We start from the raw sequence: 26,506 nt of genomic DNA, 5'->3' as shown, positions 1-26,506 counted from the left end.
TTCTGAGGAGGGACCTCTGGGGCTTAGGGGAAACGAGAGGAAAGGAAAGAAGCAGATATGAATAACAAAGGGCATTGAAGAAACACACTTCTTGTTGTCTGTTTTGGGATATCAGGCAAGAGGTCTGCCCATGGACCTCTGGGGGTCCTCGCACTTGAGGATCCCCCTACTGGGCCAGGGGCAGCCACAAAGCCCCAGGTGCTAACCCCACGCTTCCCCCTACTTTACCACCAGTTCTTTTTATGTAATCTCAAGTGAAACCATAAGAATCAGCTCTGGTATAAAGAAACCAAAAATCTGAGCTATAGTGACACTTCTGGAAAACAAAAGAAAGGTTTCTAATTGCCAGCCTGTTGAACTATAAGAGTCAAAGTAAACAAGGTCTTCCTTAATGAAGGAAGGTATTTGTTACTTCAAATGTGATGGCAGAGACGCATTTCATTAAGCACTATGAAAAATCATGGTAATGTGGTATCACAAAAAGAAAATAATTCTTCACAAACCGCACTGAAAGTTATGAAATATTGTAATATAACTGATAAACAATTCAAAACAGTATCTATGAAGAGATTCAATAAGCTATAGAAAAACTAAGAAAGACAGTTTAATGAATTCAGAAATAAAACTAATGAACAGGAGTTCTTTAACCAAATAATTGAAATTAAAAGCCAAACAAAAATTCTGGAGTTGAAGAATTCAATGAATGAGATAAAGAATGCATTAGAGAGCTTAGGCAATAGAGCAAATGAGATGGAAGAAAGAATATGTTACTTGGAAGACAGGACTTTAGGAATAACTCAGAAGAGAAAAAAAAAGATTTTTAAAAAGTGAAAAAACCATAGGAGTGCTATCAGATGTGATCAGAAAAATAAATATAAAAATAATTGGCATACCAAAAGGAGAAAGGAGAGAGTTGTTTAGAGAAAAAATAACTGAGAACTTCCCAAACCTAGGGAAGGAATTGGACATACAACTCCAAGAAACTAATAGAACACCCTATATTATCTCAATCAAAAACAACCTTCTCCAAGACACATTATAATGAAACTGTCAAAACTCAGTGATTAAAAAAAGAATCTTACAGGCAGCCAAGGAAAGAAAGAACGTAACCTATAAAGGAACTCCCATTAGGCTCTCAGAAGATTTCTCAGGAGAAACTCGACAGGACAGAGTGGGATGACACATTCAGTGTTGTAAAATAAAAATTATCAGCCAAGAATACTTTATCCCGCAAAGTTATCTTTCAAATGTGAAGGAGAAATAAAGCTTTCCTAAAAAAACAAAAGCTCAGGGAGTTTACCACCACTAGACATTCCTTACAAGAAATGCTAAAAGGAGTTCTTCAAGCTAAAAAGAAAAGATGCTAATTAGTAACATAACAGCATATTAAAGTACATAGTATCCTGTTGACAGTAAAAAAATAAACAGTAAGAATTAGAAAACTGTAACTCTATATTATTATGGTGTGTTAACCACTTAATTATAGTATAAAGGCAAAGGAAAAGTGCATTAAATAACTATAGTTACTATAATTTCTCAATGAATCCACAGCATAAAAAGGTAAATTTTGACATCTAAAATATAAAAGAGGCATAAAAAGTGGAACCTGTACAGATGAATGAAGATGAGGTGCTATCAGCATAAAAAGGACTGTTTTTTCCATGAGAAGTTTTATGTAAGCCACATGGCAACCACAAAGCAAAAAGCTTGGCTACAGTCATGAAACTTAAAAGGGAGACTGATCAAATCACTATGGAAAATCACCACTTTAAAAAGGTAGACATTAATAGAGGGAAACAGAAATAATGGAGATACAAAACAACCAAAGGCAGACAAAAAAATGGCAAGTAAGTCCTTATATCTCAATAATCACTCTAATGGACAGGAGACTTAAACAGGCAATTCTCCAGTGAAGACATACAAACAGCCAATAGGCACATGACAAAATGCTCAATATTGTTAATTATTAGAGAAATGCAAATCAAAACTACAATGAGGTATCAACTCACACCAGTCACAATGGCTATCATTCAAAAGTCCACAAACAAAAAATGCTAGAGAGCGTGTGGAGAAAAGGAAACTCTTCTATACTGTTGGTAGGAATGTACTTTGGTGCAGCCGTTATGGAAAACAGTATGGAGATTCCTCAAAAGACTAAAAATAGACTGACCATATCCAGTAATCCCACTCCTGGGCATATATCCAGAGGGTACCTTAATTCAAAAAGATACATGCACCCCAGTGTTCATAGCAGCACTATTCACAACAGCCAAGACATAGAAACAACCTAAATGTCCACTGACAGATAACTGGGTAAAGAAGTTGCAGTGTACAAATACAATGGAATACTACTCAGCCATTAAAAAATAATAAAATAATGCCATTTGTAGCAACATGGATGGACCTGGAGATTGTCATTCTAAGTGAAGTAAGCCAAAAAGAGAAAGAAAACTATGATATGATATCACTTATATGAGGAATCTTAAAAAAAAAAAAAGATGAACTTATTTACAAAACAGAAACAGACTCACAGACATAGAAAACAAACCTACAGTTACCAGTGGGGGAAGAGGGTGGGAAGGGATAAATTTGGAGTCCAAGATTTGCAGATACTGACTGATATATATAAAATAGATAAACAAGTTCATACTATATAGCACAGGGAGCTATAATCAGTTATCTTGTAGTAGCTTACGGTGAAAAATAATGTGAAAATGAATATATGTATGTTATGTATCACTAAAGCATTATGCTGTACACCAGAAATTGACACAACATTGTAAACTGACTATACTTTAATAAAAACTATATGTGTGTATACATATATATACATATTTAAAATCACTCTAAAAGTAAATGGATTGAGTTTACCAATCCAAAGGATTGGGTGGATCAAAAAAAAAAAAAATGACCCAAATATATGCTGCTTACAGGCAACTCATTTCAGCTCTAAAGACACACAAAGGCTCAAAGTAAAGGAATGAAAAAAGCTACTCCATGTAAGTGAAAACCAAAAGTATGTTGTAGCCATTCTTACATCACACAAAATAAATTTCAGGCCCAAAACAACAGAAGAAAACAAAGAAGATCACTATATAATGATGAAAGAATCAAAAAGATGTAACAGTGATAAATGTATATGTATCCAACATCAGAGCACCAAAATATATTAAGCAAATAAATTATCTAAAAGAGAGAAATAGACAACAGTACAATAATATTAAGGGATTTCAATACCCCACTGTCAGTAATGGATAGGTCATCCAGACAGAAAATTAACACGATAATGTTGGAATTGAACCATACACTAGAAAAAAAAAATGGACTTAACAGACATGTACAGAACATTCTATCCAACAGCAGAATATACACTTTTCTCAAGTACATATGAAACATTTTCCAAGATAGATCATATGATAAGACACACAAAAAAAATCTTGGCAAATTTAAGAAGATTGAAATTACACCAACTACCTTATCACAGTGGCATGAACTAGAAATCAACAAAGAGAGGAAAGTTGGAAAATCTACAAATATGTGGAAACTAAACAACACTATTCTGAAAACCAAAGGGTCAATGAAGAAATCAAGACAGAAATAAAAAATTATCTGGAAACAAACCAAAATGGAAATACAGCATATCAAAACTTATGGGATGCAGCCAAAACAGTTCTGAGAGGAACAATTATAGTGGAACAAATATATTAAGAAATTAGAAAGATTTTAAATAAACAAACTAAATTTACACCTCAAGGAACTAGAAAAAGAAGATACATTAAGCCCAAATTGAGCAGAAAGAAGGAAATAATAAAAGATCAGAGCAGAAATAAATGACAAGGAGGCTAGAAAAACACAAAGGATCATTGAAACTAAGAGCTGCTTCTTTGAAAAGATAAAATTGAAAAACATTTAGCTAGACTAAGAAAAAATGACAGAATATCCAAAGAAGTAAAATTAGAAGTAAAGGAAACATTACAACTGATACTACAAAAATTCAAAAGATCTTAAGAGACTATTATGAATAATTACATGCCAATAAATTAAATAACCTAGAAGAAATGGATACATTTATAGAAACACACACCTAACAAGACTGAATTAGCAAGAAAAAGAAAATCTGAACAGACCAATAATGAGTAGAGACTGAATCAGCAATCAAAAACCTCCCAACACATAAATCCCCAGGATCAGATGGCTTCACTGGTGAATTCTACCGAACATTCAAAGAATTAACACCAATTCCTTTCAAACTTTCCATAAAACTGAAGAAAAGGAAAAACTTCCAAACTCATTCTATGATGCCTAGTACCACCCTGATATCAAACCAGATTAAGGACACCACAGGAAAACTACAGATCTATGATGAATATGTATGAAAATACTCTCAACAATATATCAGCAAACCAAATTCAAGAGAACATATAAAGGATTCTACACCATGACCAAATGGACTTTTATCTCTGCAATGTAAGACTGGTTCAATATACGCAAATCAGTAAGTGCAATACATCATATTAATAAAATATAAAAATCACATGATCATCTCAACAGATGCAGAAGAGCATTAGATAAAATACAATATCCTTCCATGATAAAAACTCTTGGCAGACTGGGTATAGAAGGGATATACCTCATTATATACGACATATCCACAGCTAACATTATACTCAATGGAGGAGCATTGACAGCTTTTCCTCTGAGATCAGGAATAAGACAAGAATGCCTGCTTTTACCACTCCCATTGAATACAGTACTGGAAGTCCTAGCTAGAGGGATGCAAGATAAATAAAAGGCATCCAAATCAGGAATGAAGAAGTAAAACTTGCTATTTGTAGATAATTATGATTCACTATATAGAAAATTCCAAAATCTCAACCTAAAACTTTTGGAACTAATCAAAAATTTCAATAAAGTTATAGGATACAAAATCAACATACAGAAATCAGCCACATTTCTTTACACTAAGGTTGAACTATCTGAAAAAGATCCCATTCACAATAGCATCAAAAACAGTAAAATACTTAGGAATAAATTGAACCCGAGAAGTAAAAGATCTAAATAAGACAACTGCAAGACTTCGCTGAAAGAAACTGAAGACACAAACAAATGGAAATACAGCCTGTGGTCATGGATTAAAAGAATTAATATTATTAAAATCTCTGTAATGAACAAAGCCATCTATAGATTTAATGCAATCCCCATTCAAAATTGCAAGGGCATTCTTCACAGAAATAGAAAAAACAATTCTAAAACTTGTATGGAACCACCAAAGACTCTGGATATCCAAAGGAATCCTGAGGAAGAAAACCAAAGCTGGAGGTATCACAATTCAAACTATACTACAAAAACTACAGTAATAATAATAATAATTTAAAAATCCAGTATAGACACACAGACCAATGGAACAGGATTAGAGAGCACAGAATTAAACCCCTGCTGAGATCAACTAATATTCAGCGAGGGAGCCAAGAGCACTCAATAAAGAAACATACTCTCTTCAGCAAACGGAGTTGGGAAAACTGGATGAACACATGCAGAACAATGAAATTGGATCCCTATCTTACACCACTCAACAAAAGACAACTCAAAATGATTCAAAGAAATAAACACAATACCTGATACTATAAATAAAACTCCTAGAAGAAAACATAGGGAAGAAGCTCCTCAACACTGGTCTCAACAATAATTTTTTGGATATGACACCCAGAGGGCAAACAACAAAAGCAAAAGTCAACAAGTGGGACATCAACCTTAAAAGCTTTTGCACAGCAAAGACACTATCAACAAAATGAAAAGACCACCTACAGAATGGGAGAAAAATCTTGTAAATCATGTATCAGGATAAGGGGTCAATATCCAAAATATATAAAGAGCTAATACAACTCAAAATCAATAAACAAAAAATCTGATTAAAAATTGGGCAGAGGATCTGAATAGACTTTTTTCCAAAGAGATAGATAGAGATGGCCAACAGGTACATGAAAAGATGTTTAACATTACTAATCATCAGCAAAATGCAAATTACAACCACAATGAGGTATCACCTCACACCTGTTACAATGGCTATTATCAAAAAGATTACCAAGTGTTTGTGAGGGTGTGAATAAAAGAGAACCCTTGTGCACTGTTCGTGGGAATGTAAGTTAGTATAGCCATACGGAAAACAGTATGGATGTTCCTCAAGTAATTAAAAATAGAACTACCATATGATCCAGCAATTCCACTTCTGGGCATTTATCCCATAAAAACAAAAACACTAACTCAGAAAGATACAGACACCCTTATGTTTAGTGCATCGTTATTTACAAAAGCCAAAGTATGTAAATAACCTAAGTGTCTATCACTGGATGAATGGACACACACACACAGAGGAATATTATTCAGCCATAAAAAAGAAGGAAATCATGCCTCTTATGACAACACGAGTGAATCTTGAGGGAATAAGTCAGAGAGAGAAAGACAAATACCACATGATCTTATTTATATGCAGAATCTCAAAGCAACTAAACAAATCCCAAAACAACAACAACAACAACAACTACAAAAAACAACAACAAAAAACACCTCAGCTTGTAGACACAGAGAATAAATTGGTGGTTATCAGAGGTGGGGGGTCGGGAGAGTGGGCAAAATGGATGAAAGGGGGCAAAAGGTACTAATGTCCAGTCATAAAATAAATAAATCATGGAAACGTAATGTACAGCACAATACTACACTTAATACTGTATTACACATTTGAAAGTTTCTAAGAGAATCTTAAGTTCTCAACACAAGGAAAAGTTTGTAATTATGTATGGTGATGGATATTAACTAGACCACAAATTAAGCTCCGTGAGAAGGAAGATACATATTTCATGACTCCTTGGTATCATTATAGGTGTTTAATAAACATTTGTCAGATGAATAATCAAAACAAAAAGTCATTACATGTGAAAAGAAGGGGAGGTAATTTTACAGCTTGGAAAGACAGCAAAGTATAAGAATATTTCACAGTTGTCGGAAATCCTCATGGGGTCCCTGAACTGGACAAGGGGGAAGGATGGAGAGGACAGGTCTGGATTTAGTAAACATGCACATGATATGTAATTATTTGAATGGAGAGTAAGAGGAAGAGGATCTGATATTTGTTTTAGGAAGAAACATGAATGCAAATTAAAAACAAAATTGGATCCTTACAAATTATTGATTAAAAATAATCACTTCTCTCCAGAGGCAAATTTAATTTATCTGTAATTTTTCTTTTTCTGACTACATTTTTGGGAAACCTCAGAATTTCTGCACTTTCTGCCCATTCAGAGCTGGTAAAAATAGTTCAAGTATTCTTTCATCTATAGTTTCAAGGCAATACAAATCCCTTCTCCTCCATAAATTTCTTTGCTCTTATTCCCAGTTACATTACTTCTATTTTAGGAAAACTTCTATCTCTAATCATTTCTATTTTTTCTACTTTAATATTTTTATATTTAAAACTTAAATTGTGAGATTATACATATATATAGATGATTGCCATGTTATACATTTGGCATTTGGATAAAAATAAAAATTCAAAACATTCCTACGTATTGTTATAGGTATGTGCACCTATAGTAAACGTCAAAAACACAACTGGGAAGGATAATATCAGTTACAGGATGGTGTTCAGCTCTGGGGGCAATTCCCTACTTTATCCAAACACTCATAGCCAACTAAGCCAGTGTTCTAAAAATCTGGTGTAGAAAAGTCAAAAGGGTGTTGGCTAAACACGTAGATTTCCAGGCTTCAACTTCAGAAGCTTTGATATAGCATGTCCAAGTTAGGGTTGACAAACATGCACCTGAAAAAGGACCCTGGAGGATTCAGCTGCGGATGATTTAGAGGGCCCCCCTAAGTCGGAAGTACTGACTATGCGCAGCTGGCAAGTGAGTAGAGGAGACAGAAATGAAAGTGAAAGGGTCAGGGCTAGACAGGACTTGGCTGTCCTTAGTCTATAGGCAGAGTTCATGCCTCAGAAGTGGTTGGGAATATCTGAGTGAGGGTGAAAGAGAGAGGAGTGGTGGGCCAAGGATGGAAAGGCAAAGTGCAATAGGGAGAAAGAGGAGGAGGCTCCCAAGAAAACAGCCAAGATATGGCTGGAGAGAAAGAAACCACGGTATGGAAGACAAGATGGAAGGTTCAAAGAGGGTATGCCAAAGGCCAAATGAAACAAACCAACCAGGAAAGGGAAGGCCAGAAAGTGTTCATTGTCTATTGTCTATTTCAGGCACTGCAATGGTCGTTCCTGAAAGACAGGGTTATCATGTACTCCCAAGCACCTGACGTATTGTAAATGTTGGGTGAACTAAATTGGATTGTCAAGGGCAGCTGCCATTGCAAGTGTTTTAAAGACCTCAGTTACAGCTCAGTTCCATCAAGCACCCTCATTAGGATGAGCAAATGTTCTATGGATGTAACCATCCACAATGGAGAATTAATTGTAACCAGATCAATAAAGCAGTTATTTGGAGCCATCTGCCAAAATGTGGTAATGACATTTAAAAAGCAGTGCTCAATCTCCGTGTGTATGTCATGGTGTTCTAGAGGATGGAATTTTACCAGTAATTTTTAAAAATTAAGCTAAGACCTTTAAAACATTTAAATTTATACTGTGAGGGTTTTTTTTCCCCATACAAATGATCTTTCATGATCATTTATATAAGTGTGTGTAGTCATGAGAAGATCAAACCATATTAAAGGAGGTAAATGACTCCCTAAGAATGCACAAGGGTTGGTTGCTATGACTACTGTTAGAGTTTATTGAACAGAGAGCAAAAAAATCAATTAGCAATCATTGGAAGAACCTGCCTGGGAACAGAAACATTTCTGCCTCACAATTTCAGGAAATTTCCTACATCTATGTACCACATAAAAAGGGTTTGTGTGTGTGTCAGTCAGTGGAATTCTCAGGAAAGTCACCCTCTTGATGCATTTCCACCATTCTAATGTCCTCTTCCACAACCTGACCTTCTCAACACCAGAGTAATTATTACAGTGGTAAAAAAAAAAAAAAAAAAAGTAGCCAGTTACCTCACTCCTTTGTACCAATGTCATTCAACAATTCTTGGCTCTAAATGTATTTTTCTTTGAACCAAACAATTTTCTGGTTTATATATAGAAGCCACACGCATCTGTGTAGCAGTTTCTCCCCCCACATGGCATATGCCTGACTAGTCAAGAAAATACAGGGAGGGAAAAGATGGATGCAGGAAGCCACCCTGCCAACCCTCTCCCAGACTTCCTTTCTCTTTTCTCGTGGGGAATATTTTATTCTTCATTCCTAACTTCCTAAGGCATTAAGAGGGCTAAGAAAGATTGCCATGTTTTTCAGACTTTTTTTTTTTTTTAATAGAAAAGGCTGTTAAACTGATGGAATGAAGGGAGGCCCTGTGAACGAGATGATAAAAGCTCAAGAGCTGATACAGAGAGGCCAGATGTCAGCTGCATGACTTTCTCACGGGCGGCTGCAAGGACATTTGGTGGGAGTGTTCTTGCCATTGAGTGATAGCCTTTAGTCTAATGAACTCACTAATTTCATGAGGAAATGGTCATGCTCTCCAACTGGACTGTGCAGGGTTCATTTATGAGATGACCAAGTGATAGAGTGACCCATTCAGAGGATCTCTGCTTCTCTAATCTGTGCTGCTCACCTCCAGCAGGTTAGTCCCACAGTGCCCCCTGCAGAGTGGTGTTTTTCAAATTTTAGTAGGTTGAGGCACATTATTGGATCCTAGGACTTATTTAGTGAGTGAAATCATTATTAAAAGAAGAGAAAGAAGAAAGAGAATAGGATCAGAACAAATCCCATCTAACACGGGTAAATGTCTTTTGTGAAATTTTTGTTTCATTCTCTTTCTCTCTAGGTATGTATGCATTGAGTTGGTAGACTGAATGTATTTCTCATTGTAGGTCCTGGCCAAAAAGTTTAGAAAGTCAGACTTGCCCTTGCTAAGAATCTCTCAATGTTCTCTCCTGTCTACAGGGAGGGAAGGAAGGAAGGAAGGAAAGAAGGAAGGAACGAAGGGAGGGAGGGAGGAAGGAAGGAAAAGGAAAAGGAGGAGTGAGAAAGAGAAGAAAAAGAAAGAAAGAAAGAATGGGGAAAAGGAAGAAAGAAAGAAAAGGAAGAAAGAAAAAGTTCCAGCTCCTTTGCTCCAGGGCTGGAATTGGTCCCCAAATCCACTCAACTTCCATATTACACTAGGTTCCAACTTTTCCACTCACTGTCCTCTCAATGTTCCCATGTCCCTGGCTCCACTGTGCCCTTTATTTATAACATTTCTTCTCTTCATGGTTTTCATTGTCTACTGTCCTTTCGGGACCATTCAAGACTTACCCTGCCATTTAACCCATATGACCTCTAGTTCTTCTCATCACTCACCTCTTCCTAGCTGTTCTGCTCATTTCCATTCATTTTCTCCCCAGGTGTCCCCTCTGCATTGCTCTTCATCTGCCTCCTGTCCCATTTCACGCCTACCCCTCCTTCCAACACCTCTCTCCTGCCCTCATCCTTATTGCTTTCCTCTTGGCATCTGCCTCCAAGCTTATTACCTCCTCATTATCCTGTTTTTGTTGTTATCTTGTTATTTCTGCTTTCTTTGTGTATATCTCTGGTCTCCCCACTTGACTGAAAGCAACTTGAGCCCAGGGACTGGGCTCTTTTTTTTTTTTTTTCTTTCATCCCCTGTGATGTCTGGTACAGGGCAGGATATAAAGCAGGTGCTTAGTAAAAACACCCTGAATTAATAAATCAGTCATGATCCCCTCCTTTGTACCTTTACAAACTCCATCATTTTTCTGTCTAGATACAATGTTTTGTGCTTGAAATTGCTTTGCCATTTCTAAAGCTCATGAATATCTATCTCTTACCTCAGTTGATGCTCTACAAGGACTTCGTAAAGTAGGCGCGGGTTAAGATACTTATTCATAAGAGATGAGGAGATTGAGTTTCAAAGAGGTTTGTAACAGTAACACACATTATAGAAGCAGAATCTATAACATGACCTATTCTGTGCCAATTACCCACTCTCCTCTAATGGAAACTTGAAAACAACAGTCACACAATATAATAAAGTGCTCACTCAGTGCAAAATGTCATGTATAGAGAAAAAAAAAAAACCCAAAGGAATAGCAGCAAGACATATGCTGCCTTTCTTATGAAATGAGAATTTGAACACCTTGTACTAGATCAAAATGCTGGCTGTCCATCTTGCTTCTGTAATTGTGCTTGGATTCTAAGGATGCCACAGAAAGTGGGAAATCCACTTACTACTTACCAAGGATATGTTGGTTTCCACTGTCGGGTTGACAGTCTTTTCATTAAACCCATGCTAGCAATTACCTGGGACCCTGTACAGTGTTGCAAATAATTATCAAGCTCTTTCTTATTAATTTGTTAATCCATTTCTTACCGAGTTGTTCTCCTAAATGCTTGCCTCTCTCGGTTGAGATGACCCGCTCATCTTCCATGTCACATTTGTTCCCAACCAGGATAACCTGGGCATTATCCCATGAGTATGTTTTGATTTGAGTTGACCTAAAAGAAAAAGAACAGGCAAAAAATGATTAGAGGAAAGCGCAATAGCGTACAATGTAGAAGAAATACATCTCAGAGATGATGACAACAGCAAAAATGAAGCCCAAATTTCTGACATTTAGAATTAATGAGTTCAGTACAATTCTATCTTTTAGATGCTCATCAGGGATCATATGAGTCAAAAATCAGGGGAATAGCAGTGTTGTATTAAGAATTCCTTTGTATTTGATGAGATTAAGAATACTACTGCTTATTTCTCTCCCCTTCTACTCCACCTCATGCAGTCCCTTTAGAGCTGGAGTGTTCAACCATCCCAATGTTCTCAGTTTTAGCAGTAAAAGTCCTATGTCCCAAGAAACCCCTCAGTTCCAAGAAACCTGAGATGGTTGATCACTGTTACTACCCATCACACAAAAACGTCATTGTACCAAGCTATAGTCACAACTCAAAGATCTAAGACAATTGGGTTAGGAAATCTGGGGGTAATAATAATTTTTAAAAACAGATTATAAGAACTGATATACTCACACTTTACATTTTAAAGGGAAAAGCATCAGCTTGATTAATGTCAAAATTGCAGCACAATGGGCTTAAGTTACTATAAACAGGGATCTAGGATTCAGAATAAGCTTCTGGTATTGATCATGATGCACATAACCAACTTCTGATTTTGAAACTAGATGATAATTATAATAGTTATATTTGCAGGTTCTAAACCCTTTATACATATGACATTAACTTAACCCTTAGGGTAACTCAAGGCGGAAATTACTACCAGCCCCGTTTTACAGCTGAGGAACATGCGGCACAGAGAGGCTAGACAATCTGCCCAAGATCACTCAATGAAGTGGTGGATCTGGGAATCAGACCCAGGCAGCACAGCTCTCAAGCCTGAGCTCCTCCACACGTGTTCGTACTACTCACTGAAAGTTTGAGAAGTGGAGTTCTAGTGCGTCTGCTGTCATTTCGGAGAGGAAGCTGAAAGGAAGCCATGTTCTTTAACCCTCCCTTTTTCTTGGTCACATTCTTATTGGAGAACAATCCAAGATAGGTGGGAAAGACACACTGCCCAGTGGGTGGTCGAGAGAGAGATGAAAGCTAACCAGTTAATGCAAGTTGAAAGGAAGGGATTTGTAAAGTGTCAAAAAGAGAAGCTTGGCACGTTCTTACTAGCAACTGTCAAACCCTTCAGGGTTTTAAAATAGAAAATAGTGATGAGCTATTTTCAACCTGAAGGGAGAATAAAAGCAAATAGCTTTAAACTGCAGCAGGAGAGCTTTCAATGAGATGTGATCACCATTTCTCCCTTACAAGAAGAAAGGAGAGAGCTAAGAGGCAGACAGGGTCTTATTTCAGAGCACGTCCCTGAACATAGAACAAGTTTTCAAAAGAGATTAAAATATCTGGTGAAATATACCTTTGGTTCCATGTGAACACCTCAAAGTGCAGCATGTTTTTATCAGAAAAATTTAGGGATGTGACCTAATTCTGATACTTAAGTTAACAATTGATTTCTCTCGAAACAGTGCAATTCAGCCTCTATTCATGAAGTGGGGGAAATAAAGGCAGACATTCAAAATCTATACTTTTCACTCATCTTATGTGTGGGGTATATGAAAATGATGAATTAATTAAAGGAAATGAAATCTAATCAGACTTCCTTAAGTAATTTAAAAAAAAATGTCCCTTTGCTTCTACAGTCTTGTAAGCCACAGCCTGGTCTATGCCTGAAAAAGCCCTGGGTTGACAGCCACCATGTTATTGGAGAAAGTTCTAACAAACAGCTAGAAATCAAATATGCTGGGTGGGTTTAGGGAGACGGGAGTCACAGAGTGTCATACTTGTGTAAGGAAGGGTGTGGGGCTAGTATGTAAATGACATGGCTTACTGGATTTACCAAGGACAAAGGCTTGCCTGAAAATATTTAGCCCTCCTCTGACCTAGGCAAACTCATCCTGCTGCAGCCCTGACTGTATAAACTTAACCCAGGGTGCACCTTTGGGAAGATAAGGAAAAAGCAACTCAGCTAGCTGATTTGTACTCTTCAGCTAAGCTAATGGAATGCTTTCTTCTGCCATTAAACATGTCTGAGCCTCTCAGTTCTGCTAACATAATATCTCTTGGGGTCCTAGGAGGCCACAGTGATAGATCATACATCCACGCATACACAACATTCCTTGTTTATACTGTATTTATATTTTATACATATAAAACTTGGGGGGCCATGATTATATCAGAACCATCTCCCTTTCTATTTGCTCCTATATAAGAAATATTTTCCTGTAATCTCCTCAATGTCCTAAATTGCCAAGGAAATAATGTAAAATGAGTATTTTCTAATTACCAGGGAATTATAAAGAACCATTATCTTAGAGCCATTGGAGACCATTTCTCTTTTTAATCAGGTAAGAACTGTGTTCTAGGGCATTGGTGCTGAGGTAAGCAAAAGGTCAGTTTGCCTTCAGAGTTGGTTAATCAAATAAGATTTGGTTTTGACTACTCTGGACTTTCTGATGCTGTCCACTATCAGCAGTGCAGCTTCAGGCAAAGTCCAATCACCAGCTACAGGGGGTCAGAACCAGGCCGACTGATTCATGAATTACCACATATCATAGAATCTAAGATGGTATGGATTGTATGATGAAAATTATTTTATGAATGGCCAAGAACAAAAAGAAGCAGCCAATGAAACTATGGTACAATGCTTTACCAATTGTCCTGCAAGACACACATTTCTCACATCAGCTTCTTGTTACTTTGAATTTTTTTTTTCATGTATTCTGAAGGATTTAGCAATTTTTTCCTGCCTTCAGTTGCTTTGTATGTGACAAGTCATCATCCCATGACTATCTCGGTAATAAAAGTCAACATACCCCTCTGCTTGTGGGTATCTTTCCTTAAGTCCTGGAGAGCACTACGTTGTTGCTTTGCAGGAAAATATGAAATCATGGTCATTACTCCAGAATGAGTATTCATATCACTAGTATCAAATTGATACCTCTTTCTCTGTACATAGTAACTTTCTACCCACATACTAATGGTTTTACCACCCAGTTGAGTTGGTGACAATATATGCAGCTATGACCAAGTTAGTGCACGCACAGGCAACGAAATCCAGTTTTCATACTGCTGCACAGTGATTATAATAAACTATTGACTCTAAGGCACATCTAGTTTCAGAGATATTAAAATATGAATAATTGTGCATCTTAGATTCTGTAATATGCTATTGTTTTCTTGGTATTTATTTGATGTTTGAAGACAAAGGTTGAAATACGACCTCAGATTATTCCCTTAACTCAGGAAAGCTTGGAGATGAGAAAATATAAGCCCCGTGAGTTCAGAAAGACCCAGAGTTGTGCGTATTTCATCTAGAGTGCAATATAAATTAAGGTCAGAAGAATGTTGGGATAACAACCCAGTTCCTATCCCTTCCAATTCAGAATCCTAACAAGGTATTCCGCTCATTTAAAAGAAAGCATTAATACTAAGTGACTATGGAAAAGTCATTTTGCATTCTTTGGCCTCAGGATCTTCATCTGTAAAATGAGGCTGCCACATTTTGTACTTAATCTCTGGGGCTGTTGTAGGACAAATACGGTTTTAGGTAGGGTCATGCTCTACTGTCTAAGTTGCAAACATCTTTTTACAAATACAATACATTATTAGTCCCAGCTTGGGTAGCCAGCAGTTCTTCCTAAACCCAACTCAACTGTTCCTTTCTAATTTCTATAACCTAAATAAATTTGAATTTCTTTTTTAAATTAAGAATCTCAAATTTTGTTTCTAGTTCATATCTCAAGGCTGAGGTCCTACCCAGATACATTCCTAACTGAGAGTAAACGGCCTTCCTTTGGTATGTCTATTAGGAGTATGACACATGTTTATTGAATAAATCCTCCTTTCGTGTAATATTTCTGCATAAACCTTTTCAATCATTTGCTGGATTTTATAAAATTTCTTATTTGGGAATGGGTTTTCATCACCTCATTAGGGACTGTCATTTCTTTGCCTGTTAGAGAGACATATTTCAAGAAAGTGGCTGTTGCCAAGTAATATACATGTGAAAAGATGATTTATTTCTGAATCACTGCAAAAGATCCTTTGGGATTTACTGTTAATCTCAACAAGATTAATGGACTCAGAAGCAATATGCTGGTCACCATGGTTACTCTACAAATGGCAATTAACTCAGACCTTATCAGTACCAGATCATGGTTACTAAAAAAAAAAAAAAAAAAATCTGTTATTTGCCTTTTAGTTAAAAACAAAGATGAAACAACACCCCTCTCTTTCTATATTTATATATATATATATTTTCTCCTTTTTCAGTTTTATTAGGTAGAATTATTACAGTTTGACTGCATATACACATTATATTGCATGTAAATACATATATATGTACAGTATATGGCACATTTCTTTTAGTTCACATATAGGTACTAATTATTGTTTCTAAGAACAGATTAATCTGTAGCTTTTTAAAAAGTTTAGCTATTCCTTAGTTATCAAAGGAATAATATTATTTACATATTTTATATGTTTCCTCTATAAATATATACGTGGAGAGAGGATTTTGTTGTTTTTGCTTTGTTTTTGTTTTATATTATGAGGCAGAGGAAGATGAAGAGTTTTCCATATTTAATACATACATGACTGACCTCTGCACAGAATAAAATTATTTAAGTTAGGAGAGCTATGAACAACTAAACCAAATCCTGCAATATCTCTATTTCTTTTCCCTTGTTCTGGGTATATAAGTAATTTCCTATGAGTTCAACCTGTTTTCAAAGAGAATAGACTCTTGTTAGTCTTAATGTTCTGAAAAGCAGCCCACAAATGTACTTCAGTAACCCAAAAAAGCAGTTATCTCCTGGGACCTGATCTGGGCTATATACAGGAAAAATGAGGCATCAGAGAGAATGACTAGCTCTTCCCCACCCAGTGAATCTCAGACAGATCTTACTGGCAGTCCTGTTCTCAGTTCTGGAAGCTCAGAGTTCTCCTCAGCATCCATTTCCCTTATTCTCCTCAACATTCAGGAGCCTCAGCTTCCAGCATCTCAGCAGACTTCACATTGTTAAGGAAATTCCCCAATCTGCTACTGCTCATCACATAGGATTGGCCCTTCTGTTACTTTTCCACTCATTTAATCATTTATTTATTCAATTTTTCTCAATCCTTAGAGATCTTTTAAAAATTACTTCAACTTAAGACAATTAAATAAGAACCTCTAGGGATGTCATCACCGGCATTTAAAAAATAATCTCTCCCAGTGATTTGTATGCACCACTGGGGCTGAGTTTGTATGTATCCCTTGGTTGGCTCTCTCCCCATAGCTTTCTTTTCCAGTTTTGAAATACTGTTTATTTCCCATCTAACGCTCAAAGTGTTTGCGGATGGTTTACAGAGATACATATAAAATAAAACGTATATACCAAATATTTTTTAAAATGAGAGAGTAGTAATAAGGAGAGTAAAATAAAAACATAATGAAACCCAAAGATTTACATATGCTATAAATGCTAATAGGTAACTTAGGAAGTTGAGGAGCTAAGCTTTTCATACGTACATTAATTCACTTAATAAAGGAGTTAAAAAACTATCCTCAAATAAATGTTCTCCAGTATTTCATACCTTTCATTATTTAAAGAAATAGGTTTACAATTTTGGGTAAAATTGTTACATTCTCATTAGAAATTCTAATAAGAGAAAAAGCTAATGTGAAAAGTCAAAATCAGAAATCTCATTCCCTCCAGATAACCACCATTAACATCTTGGTGAAAATCCTACAGCAGACTGTATTACTGACCTCACTAACATCACCTTCTGCCCTGTAAGTGGATTATATTTCCCCACCCTCCTGGCTTTGGACTGGGCCAAGTGAATTGCTTTGGCCAATGGAACATGGGGAGATTTGATATGAGCCACTGGTGAGCAATAGGCATCAGAGGTGTTGTGAGTTTCATCAGCCCTTTAGCATTCTTGCTCTTCATCATGGGAAGAGCCCATCCCACAAACTGCCAGCCTGTCCTATTAATGAGAAGCCAGGAGGAGCCCAGCTGAGTTCCACAGAGTTCAGCAAATCTCAGCCAAACCTAGAAGAGCCCAGTTTAACATAACACCCTTCATATAGTTTGGCATTCCTTTCTCACTTCATCTCTTGCTACTGTTAGAGCAGGCAGAGAGCTAGATATGAGCAGAGAAAGAGGGGCACAGGCCAGACGGCAGGAAACCACACATCTTGTGAAAAACAGGGGTCCTTGGGCAGACAGAGAAAAACAAGAAACTCCAGACTGCTAAGAAATTACACCTTTTGGTTTGACAAGTGTCCTGGAGGCAGACAAAGATAAGAGAGGTAAACACAGGAATCTCCAGTGTCTGAATGTAATGAATGTAACCTCATTTGCTCATTATGCCCTCATTACAATAAAATTAGCCTTGCAGATTAGAATTACCCATCATGTACCAATGCCATGACACTTCTGAACAAGATTAAATAAGGACAAAATTCCCTCCTCCCCTTGGGAATGTGGAACTGGGACAGAAATCAGGGACTATGACTCCAAACCCCTACCTCTCCAACGACTACTTCATCCATTTATTTTTACACTCCATATAACCAGCTTGCCAAAAACTCAGTGCAGCTACTCACCTGAGTCTGCCTGCTCACTCCTTGAGAATATACTATCACCTAATAATAAATCCTCACTTTGCTTTCTTGACCTCTGAGACTTGTCTTTGAATCCTTTCTGTGATGAGACATGAACCTATTCGCCAATAACACTACCCTTCCTCCTCCCAACTCTGGTATAACCTTACTAATTTCTTTGAATTTCTCAAACATGCTGCATTTTTTCAACAAGTAGGAGTTATCACTATGGGTGGTTCTAGGTTTTAAAGGCCTAAAACTAATAAAAACATGAGGGCTTAATTTAAGGGGAAAATGCAAATTAGAAATACAGAGTTAGGTATAGGGCAATTGGTAGCAGATGCTGGTGGTGCTCTGCCCATATCACCCAGCCTTGCCACCTCTGCACTGGCTGGATGACTTCCAACAGCCAGTATCTGCAGCTCTTGGCTTTAAAGTCTTCTTTGAAGCAATGGAAGGTCCCTTTGCCCACCAGGGAAGGTTGAATGTGACTGAATGTGGCAAAAATTCCTAAGAAGTCTAGTGGGTAGAGAATATAAGCATCAAATAAAACAGCATAAAGGAGAATCACCATCGTATGTGATACCAGCCAGCGCCCTACCACATCCCTTTCAGGACGTGATGGCAGAGTTCTTCCATGGCCTTTGGCATCCTGACCATGTCCTTGGTACAGAAGGGCAAGTGTTGGTTCCTCGGCAGCCTGCAAAAGCCATCTGTGTGATGAGTTATTCATTCCAGCCTGTAGGAGGCATGTTTTCCTTCCTGCTCCAGCACCAACGATCAGGATGAGGCTACTTGGGGAGTAACTTAGCACCTGACATCATGGAATAGTTTCTCTGGAGGGCCCTTGTCCAACTCCTTCATTTTGTAGACAACAAAGCTGAGACTCAAGATGTGCAGTAGCATCTTAATGGAGACGATGCAATTACCTAGTGGCTGCTGTGGGCCTATATCCTGATGCTCCCCCTGCCTGATGGTCTACAACATGCTGTCTGCTCCACAGGGAGGAGAAGTGGCCACCTTCTACTGAATGTGAAAGGTGGTAAGAAATTCATCTGCTGAACAGTTGATTTTGTTTTTCAAAAATAAAAATATGTCTCCTGGGGAAACTGAAATGCCCAAAATCTCCATATATATGAGTATCATTAGGCTATGTGTGGCCATGAGCAGAAATGTATGGGTCTGAAGAATCTGTCTGACCCTCCTCTCTGCAGGCTGTCTGTTGCTGAGAGCCAAGAGTAAGCACGTATTCCAAGAACTCAAGAAGCAGCCATCTTGATCAGCGGGGTTCTGGAACTGTTCAGATTCTGCACTGTTAGTCTAAAATCAACCTTAGGCCCTTTTCCATCATGCCTCTGTTTATCATTTCTCATCTTTGATTTTACAAAATGTCAAATTCTATTTTTTGAATCCATATGTGTGTAGGAACAATTGGGCATCTCTCGTCTATGCAGGAAAGAACAACAACAACTGGGTGGAGAAAGCACCACTCTCTGGGAAAACAGACAGACTCCCATTCTGCCCTCTTCCATGGGCAGGAATGAAGTCTGACCCAGGAAAGGCGCAGACATTCCTAGGCTCTAGGATGCCTGGATCATTCTTCCACAACTGCCAAGGCCAATGTCATACTAATCGAAATATCCTTTTCTCAAAGACAAGACTGCATTGTCCCTGGGGAAATGTATGGTCTTTGATAAGATTTCTTGCTTCTTAGCTGAACGACGAGCTGAACTTAGACTCTAACATCTGCTCTGCCCTCACTCAGTCACCAGAACCTTCTCTTTCCCCTTGGTCACGCAGGGTGCTGAACAGAGGCGAACCAAAGCCTGGGCACTAAGGTGAACAAGACATTAAGACAAAACCAAGGAGTGGGGAACGTCTCCTCCTGTGGGGAAGGTGGGTTTCCACGATGGGGGGGGAGACCACAAGTCTGTGGGACTTTGCAAGTGGGAGCTACAGAGAAAGGAGAAGTGGGTATTAAGAGAAGATAAAGAAAAGGAGAAATACCCTCTAAGCCTGTCTGAAGCCTAGGACCGTGAAACCTCCGTTCCAGGCAGGAAAATAAAACTGGATACAATCATATCCTCTATTCCTCTAACGCTAGCCTACTCTTCCGAGACCCCACTGGCAGGAAAATCGTGAAACACTTTGAAGTGAGCAAAAAAAGATGACTGGGAATCCTGCCTAGCACACCTCTCCAGGTCATCTCTTGCTTTTTATCAGCTTTGAGCTATTTTACAACTCTGTAAGTGGAAGAAAATGAATAAATACTATAGATGAGTTCCTGCCAAGAGAAAATAGACATATAAATGACTTGTGCCTGGTGGAATGTAACTGATCATTGCCCCATGGATATTCACCTCTTTTGCAACTACCGGTAAATTGGTTCCAGCATCCCTGATTGCCTCTACATACCCTTGAACCCTGGCAGCACTTACTGGTTCCATCATTAATTGCTGAGTCAAGCAAAATCTTTGACATTTTCATCTTATATTTGGATAAGACTTGTGATTTTATCTTATTTTAAAAAGAAGTTAACCACAACAACTTAACTGATGGAAGGAAGGCTTGTGTCTAGAATGACTAGGCAATCTGGACTTGAGAAAGGGAAGTAACCATGGTGACCACAGTGGATACTTAACCATCTAATGCGTCATTAGGTGTAACGAGCACAGGAACCAGCAAGAGCAGAGACCCAACGGAGGCAGCAGTGAGAAATATCCCAGTCACGTGAGTCAGACTAAATGCCTTCAATGTCCCCTAAAGTTAGCAAGGACACCTTCTGAGATAGAGAAAACTCTGGTCCTTGCTACCCCACATGTGATGTACTGATCTCTCTGACGGTATAATAAAAAAGTGGATAATACTACACGTAAAATGTAAACAGAAAACAATAAATTAACAATAATAAAACAGTGGCTTCATTTATTTAACCCTTTATGTCAGGCAATGGTGCTAAGTCTTCTACATTTATTATCTCATTTAATCCCTGCAACACTGTAAAGGTGGATACCATCGTTTTCCTCATTTTGCAGATGAAGAAATTACAAAATGAACACCTGTTAAGGGTAAATTACCAGAAACACTAAGCTAATACACAGCAATTGGAATGCAAACCTTTCCACTGGAGAAGGAGCTCAAAGTCCCAAATTCTAGCTTTTGAACCTAATTCAGAAAACCCAGAGCAATTCTCTCAGCTTCCTTCAATCTCTGCTGAGAGAGGAGAACAAAGCCTACTAATATTTTCACCAGATTTTCATGAAGATCAGTAGGGAAATGTCCATGAAAGAGTTTGGGAGACCACAGAGTGATATATGAGTGAAAGGTATCATTATTACCGGCAAACAGATATTATTAAGTATCCACATGACATTGATGTGTTAGCTCAAAATCATTCTCTAAACAATCCTCACCGTGATTTTCCTTTGCTGTTTTGTCACCTCTCATTAGAAAAAGTGAAAGTGCAAGAAAAACAAACAAAAATAAAACACAGTCCGACTGATTCTTTTTCAGCCTAACAAAGGTATCAGCAGTTTTGCGAGGGGCTGGGGACACGGCAGGAGGAAAGGTACAGCCTCTGCTCTCAGGAAACTGTGGGCTGACCTGCAAACAGACCCAAGTCAGCAGGTGTTTATCCAATGACTACTGTGCCCAGGACTCCCATGGCTGCAGCACGCAGTGCTGCTTTTTGAAGCTGAGCGCTCGTCAGAATCCCCTGCGTCCTGAGTCCCACACCAACACATGTTGATCCGAGAGGGCTGAGGCAGGGCCTGAGATTGGGCATTTCTAAGAGGCGCGCAGGTGATGTTAATGCTGCTGGTTTTCAGACCACACTGTGAGCAGCACTTCAGTGGTGGGGGGGTGGGGAGAAAGAAGTAGGACCTGGCCACTGTCCTCAGGCTGCTACATTCACTAGAGAGAACAGGCCAAAGTTAATGGTAAGATAAGCAAGCTAAGTGAGGGCCCCTCCAAAGGGAAGGTTGTGGTGGCGGTTCCAGCTGCATGGGGGCTGACGGAACTGGGAAGGGATAAGGACCAAAGGCCAGACTTCTGGGAAGTAGAGGGGGTGTGGCAGGTGCAGGATAGAGGACAGCATGCTGGGCTTTCATAAGGATGATGGTGGGTCCTTCAATATTTTGAAGTCTAAGAATTTAATCTCCATGTCAGAGAAATGCATAGACTGACACAGAGGATCACAGTGCTAGAATGGGGTCGGGGTCTCCGGGGTGAAGAGTTGGAGGAGGCTTTCAAGGGGGCTGAGGAGCTGAGGCTGGCTGGGGCCTCCAGGCTGGCAGAGGTGGTGGGGACACAGTGCAGGGAGGGTGGTTGAGGACTGACCCTTGGGCCTGACATCAGTGTTCCCTTATGGGAGTTGAGCTCAGACTGCCCTCCTGGATGGTGAGACAGCAGGGGTGTGGGTAAGGGGCCATCCCAGATAGCCTTGAGTCTGGGGGAGGGGGAAGGGCAGACAAGGCCTTGGTGGCGCCATGTTGGTGGGGTCAAATTCCAGAAGTCCACCATTCAAGCAAGCGAGGAGGGCAGACTACAACTGATGTGTAAGAGCAATACATCAACTAAAGGAAGATACATCTCGTGCACGTTACACGTGTTCTGGAAGTTCACATCTGCCTTCAACTCCCGCTTTAGGAGGAAACTGCCCAACAGCACAATGCTTCTTGAGAAGCTCATTTTAGGCCATATTCATTACATCTCAAATTAAAGCAAAACATTGATGAACTCTAACACATACATTCACACACATACACAGAGAATGCACACACAAAGCGGACTTGGGTATCAACAAACGCACTTCTGTTTCTTGACCAGTAATTTCTAGAAGCATCAGTCACTTGCTTATTTGTTCTCCCATACATTTCTTGCCCTTCCCACGCTGTGCTCTGTATGGCAGGAGGCTGACCCTCACATGAGTGTTTCCCAGGCTGTCCTGCAGCTGGTTTCCAATAGGAGTCTCCATCGGGAGACTGGAGAGGGAGGAGGGCAGAGCCCAGGGTCCCTCTGCCCTGCCTGGAACACAGCCTCTCTACAAGAGGCGGCAGCTCTATGCGCAGTTGTAGCTCTTAGTAGGTGGTGGTCCCAGTTTGTGGGCTTCAGAAACACCACCTCAAACCCCAGTAGTTGATCATCTCTGGACAGTCTCAGTGCCCCTCGTTATCTGGGATTAGACTCTGTTGAACAACCTGGCCAAGGTCTGTTTTCTGGGCTGAATCCTCAGTAACACATTGTGTTAACATTGGAATTATTTTTCATTCAGGAAACAAAACTGGATGCTACTTTGTGGTTCAGAAGTCTAGGCTGCCTCATTTCTCCCACTACTGTAGAGGTGTCCTCTGCCACACACACTTTGGTAAATAATAAAGTTAACATAGCTAGATTCTCCCATCGTAATTTATCAACTCCAGAAAGACCAGATTGAGCTAAATGGATATATGCTGTCAGCTGCGAGAACACGGAAGCCTATGTACTAGGATTTACTTACTATGCAGTGGGCGTTATCCAGTAAAATAAATGAAAGAAGAGAAAAATAAAATCATCTATAAGGAGAAATAATAGTACATGTAGAAAGATACAGGCTATGTTGAACAAAAGCAGTGTCGTCAAAATTCTAAAACCCTAGGGCTTCCTGAGCTATCTGAAATAACTTCAGCTGGCCTCTGGCAAAACCACAAGACTTGTAAATAACAAAACATGGTATAGCATTTCTTGAGAATCTGACATCCCAGTGCACAGAGGAAAGCTGCGGACAGAATAAGCATTCTTGCCCAACTCCAAGGGAGAAAATAAGGTGCTCAAAGGTGAAATTAATTACAAGGGAACTGGATCTCTGTCTCAGCAAATAAAACTAATACTTTGAATCGGGTGACTGAAGGGTTTGTCTCCCCTCATTATTTTAGGTTGATCTGGTAAGAAAACCTATGAGGCAAATCTTCTGCAGTTAGATAGCAAAGTAAGTGGCCCAAGAGTTCTTTCCAATGTGCAATTTCTTTGACTTGTAACACAATTCAGTAATTTATAATGAAACAAATGATAGAATTACATTGAAGTGTGGCTACTCATATTTAGTTTGTATTAGATTCAGACTTTAATCATTTAAAAAAGCATTTTGTTCACTGAATTATTTTTGGCTACACGAGGGACTCTCTACTTCCTCACTGTGGTCTGCTTTTATTTGGACTATTATTTTAAAATATTATAGCCATATGATAGCCGTAACCAGAGAGTTCTCGAGTTTCCTTTGATAATACCAACATCATTAATTTTCCTGCTTTCTAGACTCAGCATTTCAGCAATCAGGTTCTTAAATATTCTACAAGAGCAAACATCTCCAATTTCATGTACCATATTTGACGATCACGGCTTTCCTGTATCCTCAATGCATTTGTTTTTCTACAAGATAATGTTACCAGCTTCTCTAGCAAATGGCATTCTGGCAGGAAAAATAGTAGGGGCAAAAGGCCAGAAAAATCAAAGCATGTGATGTGCCCAAGGAATGTTAATAACCCAGTGTCACTGGAACACTGTATGAATGGAAGGGAATATTAAATTCTGTGGGGTAGAATGATTTCTTTTTGAGTTTGAAATATTTCATTTTTACCAAAAAATTGTTTCTTCTCTGATAAGAATTGAAGGCTATCCTTTGAGAACTGTGGATTCCCCTGAAAAAGGGACTTTTGACTTCAAAATATCACTGAAGAATTTGTGCCTGAAGTGTCCTTGGAGGCAGAACTTTGATAAAAAGAAGTCTCTAGTTTGAGAAGCTCTTTTTGTTAGAATAAAAGCATAGTAGAAACAAGTTAAAAAGTTAGAACTATATGACCCTTGAATCTTAGCATTTTTCAAAGTTAGTTATGGGCAGGGATGAGCAATGTAAGAATTGCAGACACTATATAAAAGCCCCAAATCCATATTTGCCCCCAAACTGAACTGAACCTCGAACATGAGTATCACCTTGTGGCTGTGAGCTCTCAAGGGGAAGACAGTCGCCATCAGTCAGAAAAGTCCTGCTTCCCAACTGCAGTGACCATCCAACGACACCCTTTTGGCCTGACATGCCATCTTAAAAAGCACATTATACCAGAAAAAGCAAGAAGCGAAAAGTATCTAATAGATACACAGTCTTATTACCCAGGAAAATTTGAGATGCAAATGAAAGTAATCCTTTCTAAAAGAAAAATGGCTCACAGCCAAGTACTTCATTTTCCCATCCTGCAGAAGTGAGGTGCTAACATCACCACTAAGCTGTTCCGGTTGGTTCGAAGATGCTACTATTCAAATCTTGCTACAGCATCTATATAACTCCAATTCATCCTCTCTACTGGTGCCTCGTCACCCCACTACCCACCTGCCATTAATACTGGCACATGAAGTAGTTGATTTCTGCCCAGTGAGTCCACTGAGATGAAAGCCTTGGTTTATTTGAATAGACATTGGCCAAAAGTACAGGGATCCACTGTAGCCTCACTCCTGTTTGAAAAACACAAGCAATGGGCTTCCATCCAATGATTCTAACAGTGGTTGTTGACTAGGGGTGATGTCCCCGTGGTGATGTGTGGCACTATCTGGGCGCATTTTTTGACTGTCATGGCTAGTGGAAGGAGGTGCTACAGCAACTAGCAAATAGAGGCCAGAGATGTTGCTAAATATCCTTCAATGCACAGGACATCTGCCCCCTTCTCCAACAGAGAATTATTGGACCCAAAATGTCAATAGTATCATGGCGGAGAAACCCTGCTTGAACAGACCAAGGGATTTATCTTCTTAAATAACCACCCCACTAGGGAGTTTGTGCTTTACCTGAGTATGGAGCCAGAGTAGTGGAGTCTGATTCCAAATGACCCCAAGCTAGCTACTCAGGTTGCTTTGAAGAAGCTGAAGAAGCACAAGCAACAAGCCAACACCTGAACGCTTATAGCTATTGCTTTACTGAAAAAGTGAAAAGGACACATATTCAAAATGCCATTGGGAATTGACTTTTTCAATAGAATGATTCTTTTTGATGGGGTGGCATTTTTCAGATTCAACAGCAACATGCTAACCTTGGATTTTTCTGGGACCGCAAGACCTGTGACTAGTTAGAACAATTTTAAACCTTCAATCTCCTTCTTGGGGTTGACCAGAGTTTTCAATACCCTTTTATCACTCAGCATATCCAAAACAATCAGATCCTCACTCAGTCTCTTTATCTCCCTCCCCCTCCAAAACTGAGGCAATGGTTGCCTGTGCTTTTTCTTTCTCCTTAGACTGACCACAATGGCTAGCTTTTTTTTTTTTTTTATAAAAGCACTTACCAT

The 26,506-nt window shown here is 38.8% G+C and overlaps 1 protein-coding gene across 2 annotated transcripts in view; it reads right to left on the bottom strand.

The window, feature by feature from the left end:
* The window catches only part of RAB3C (RAB3C, member RAS oncogene family), a 255,645-nt gene that overhangs the window by 41,903 nt on the left and 187,236 nt on the right, over positions 1-26,506 (bottom strand). For both annotated transcript variants that reach the window (XM_014555580.2, XM_006180358.3), the window contains exon 4: positions 11,421-11,545. In XM_014555580.2, coding sequence (XP_014411066.1) covers positions 11,421-11,545 — 125 coding nt within the window. The remainder of the gene's footprint in view (positions 1-11,420; positions 11,546-26,506) is intronic.

Source organism: Camelus ferus, chromosome 3 (assembly GCF_009834535.1).
Source record: "Camelus ferus isolate YT-003-E chromosome 3, BCGSAC_Cfer_1.0, whole genome shotgun sequence".
Lineage (NCBI taxonomy): Eukaryota > Metazoa > Chordata > Mammalia > Artiodactyla > Camelidae > Camelus > Camelus ferus.
Note: the sequence above shows the minus strand (reverse complement) of the source record. Positions and strands in the feature narration are given on the sequence as shown.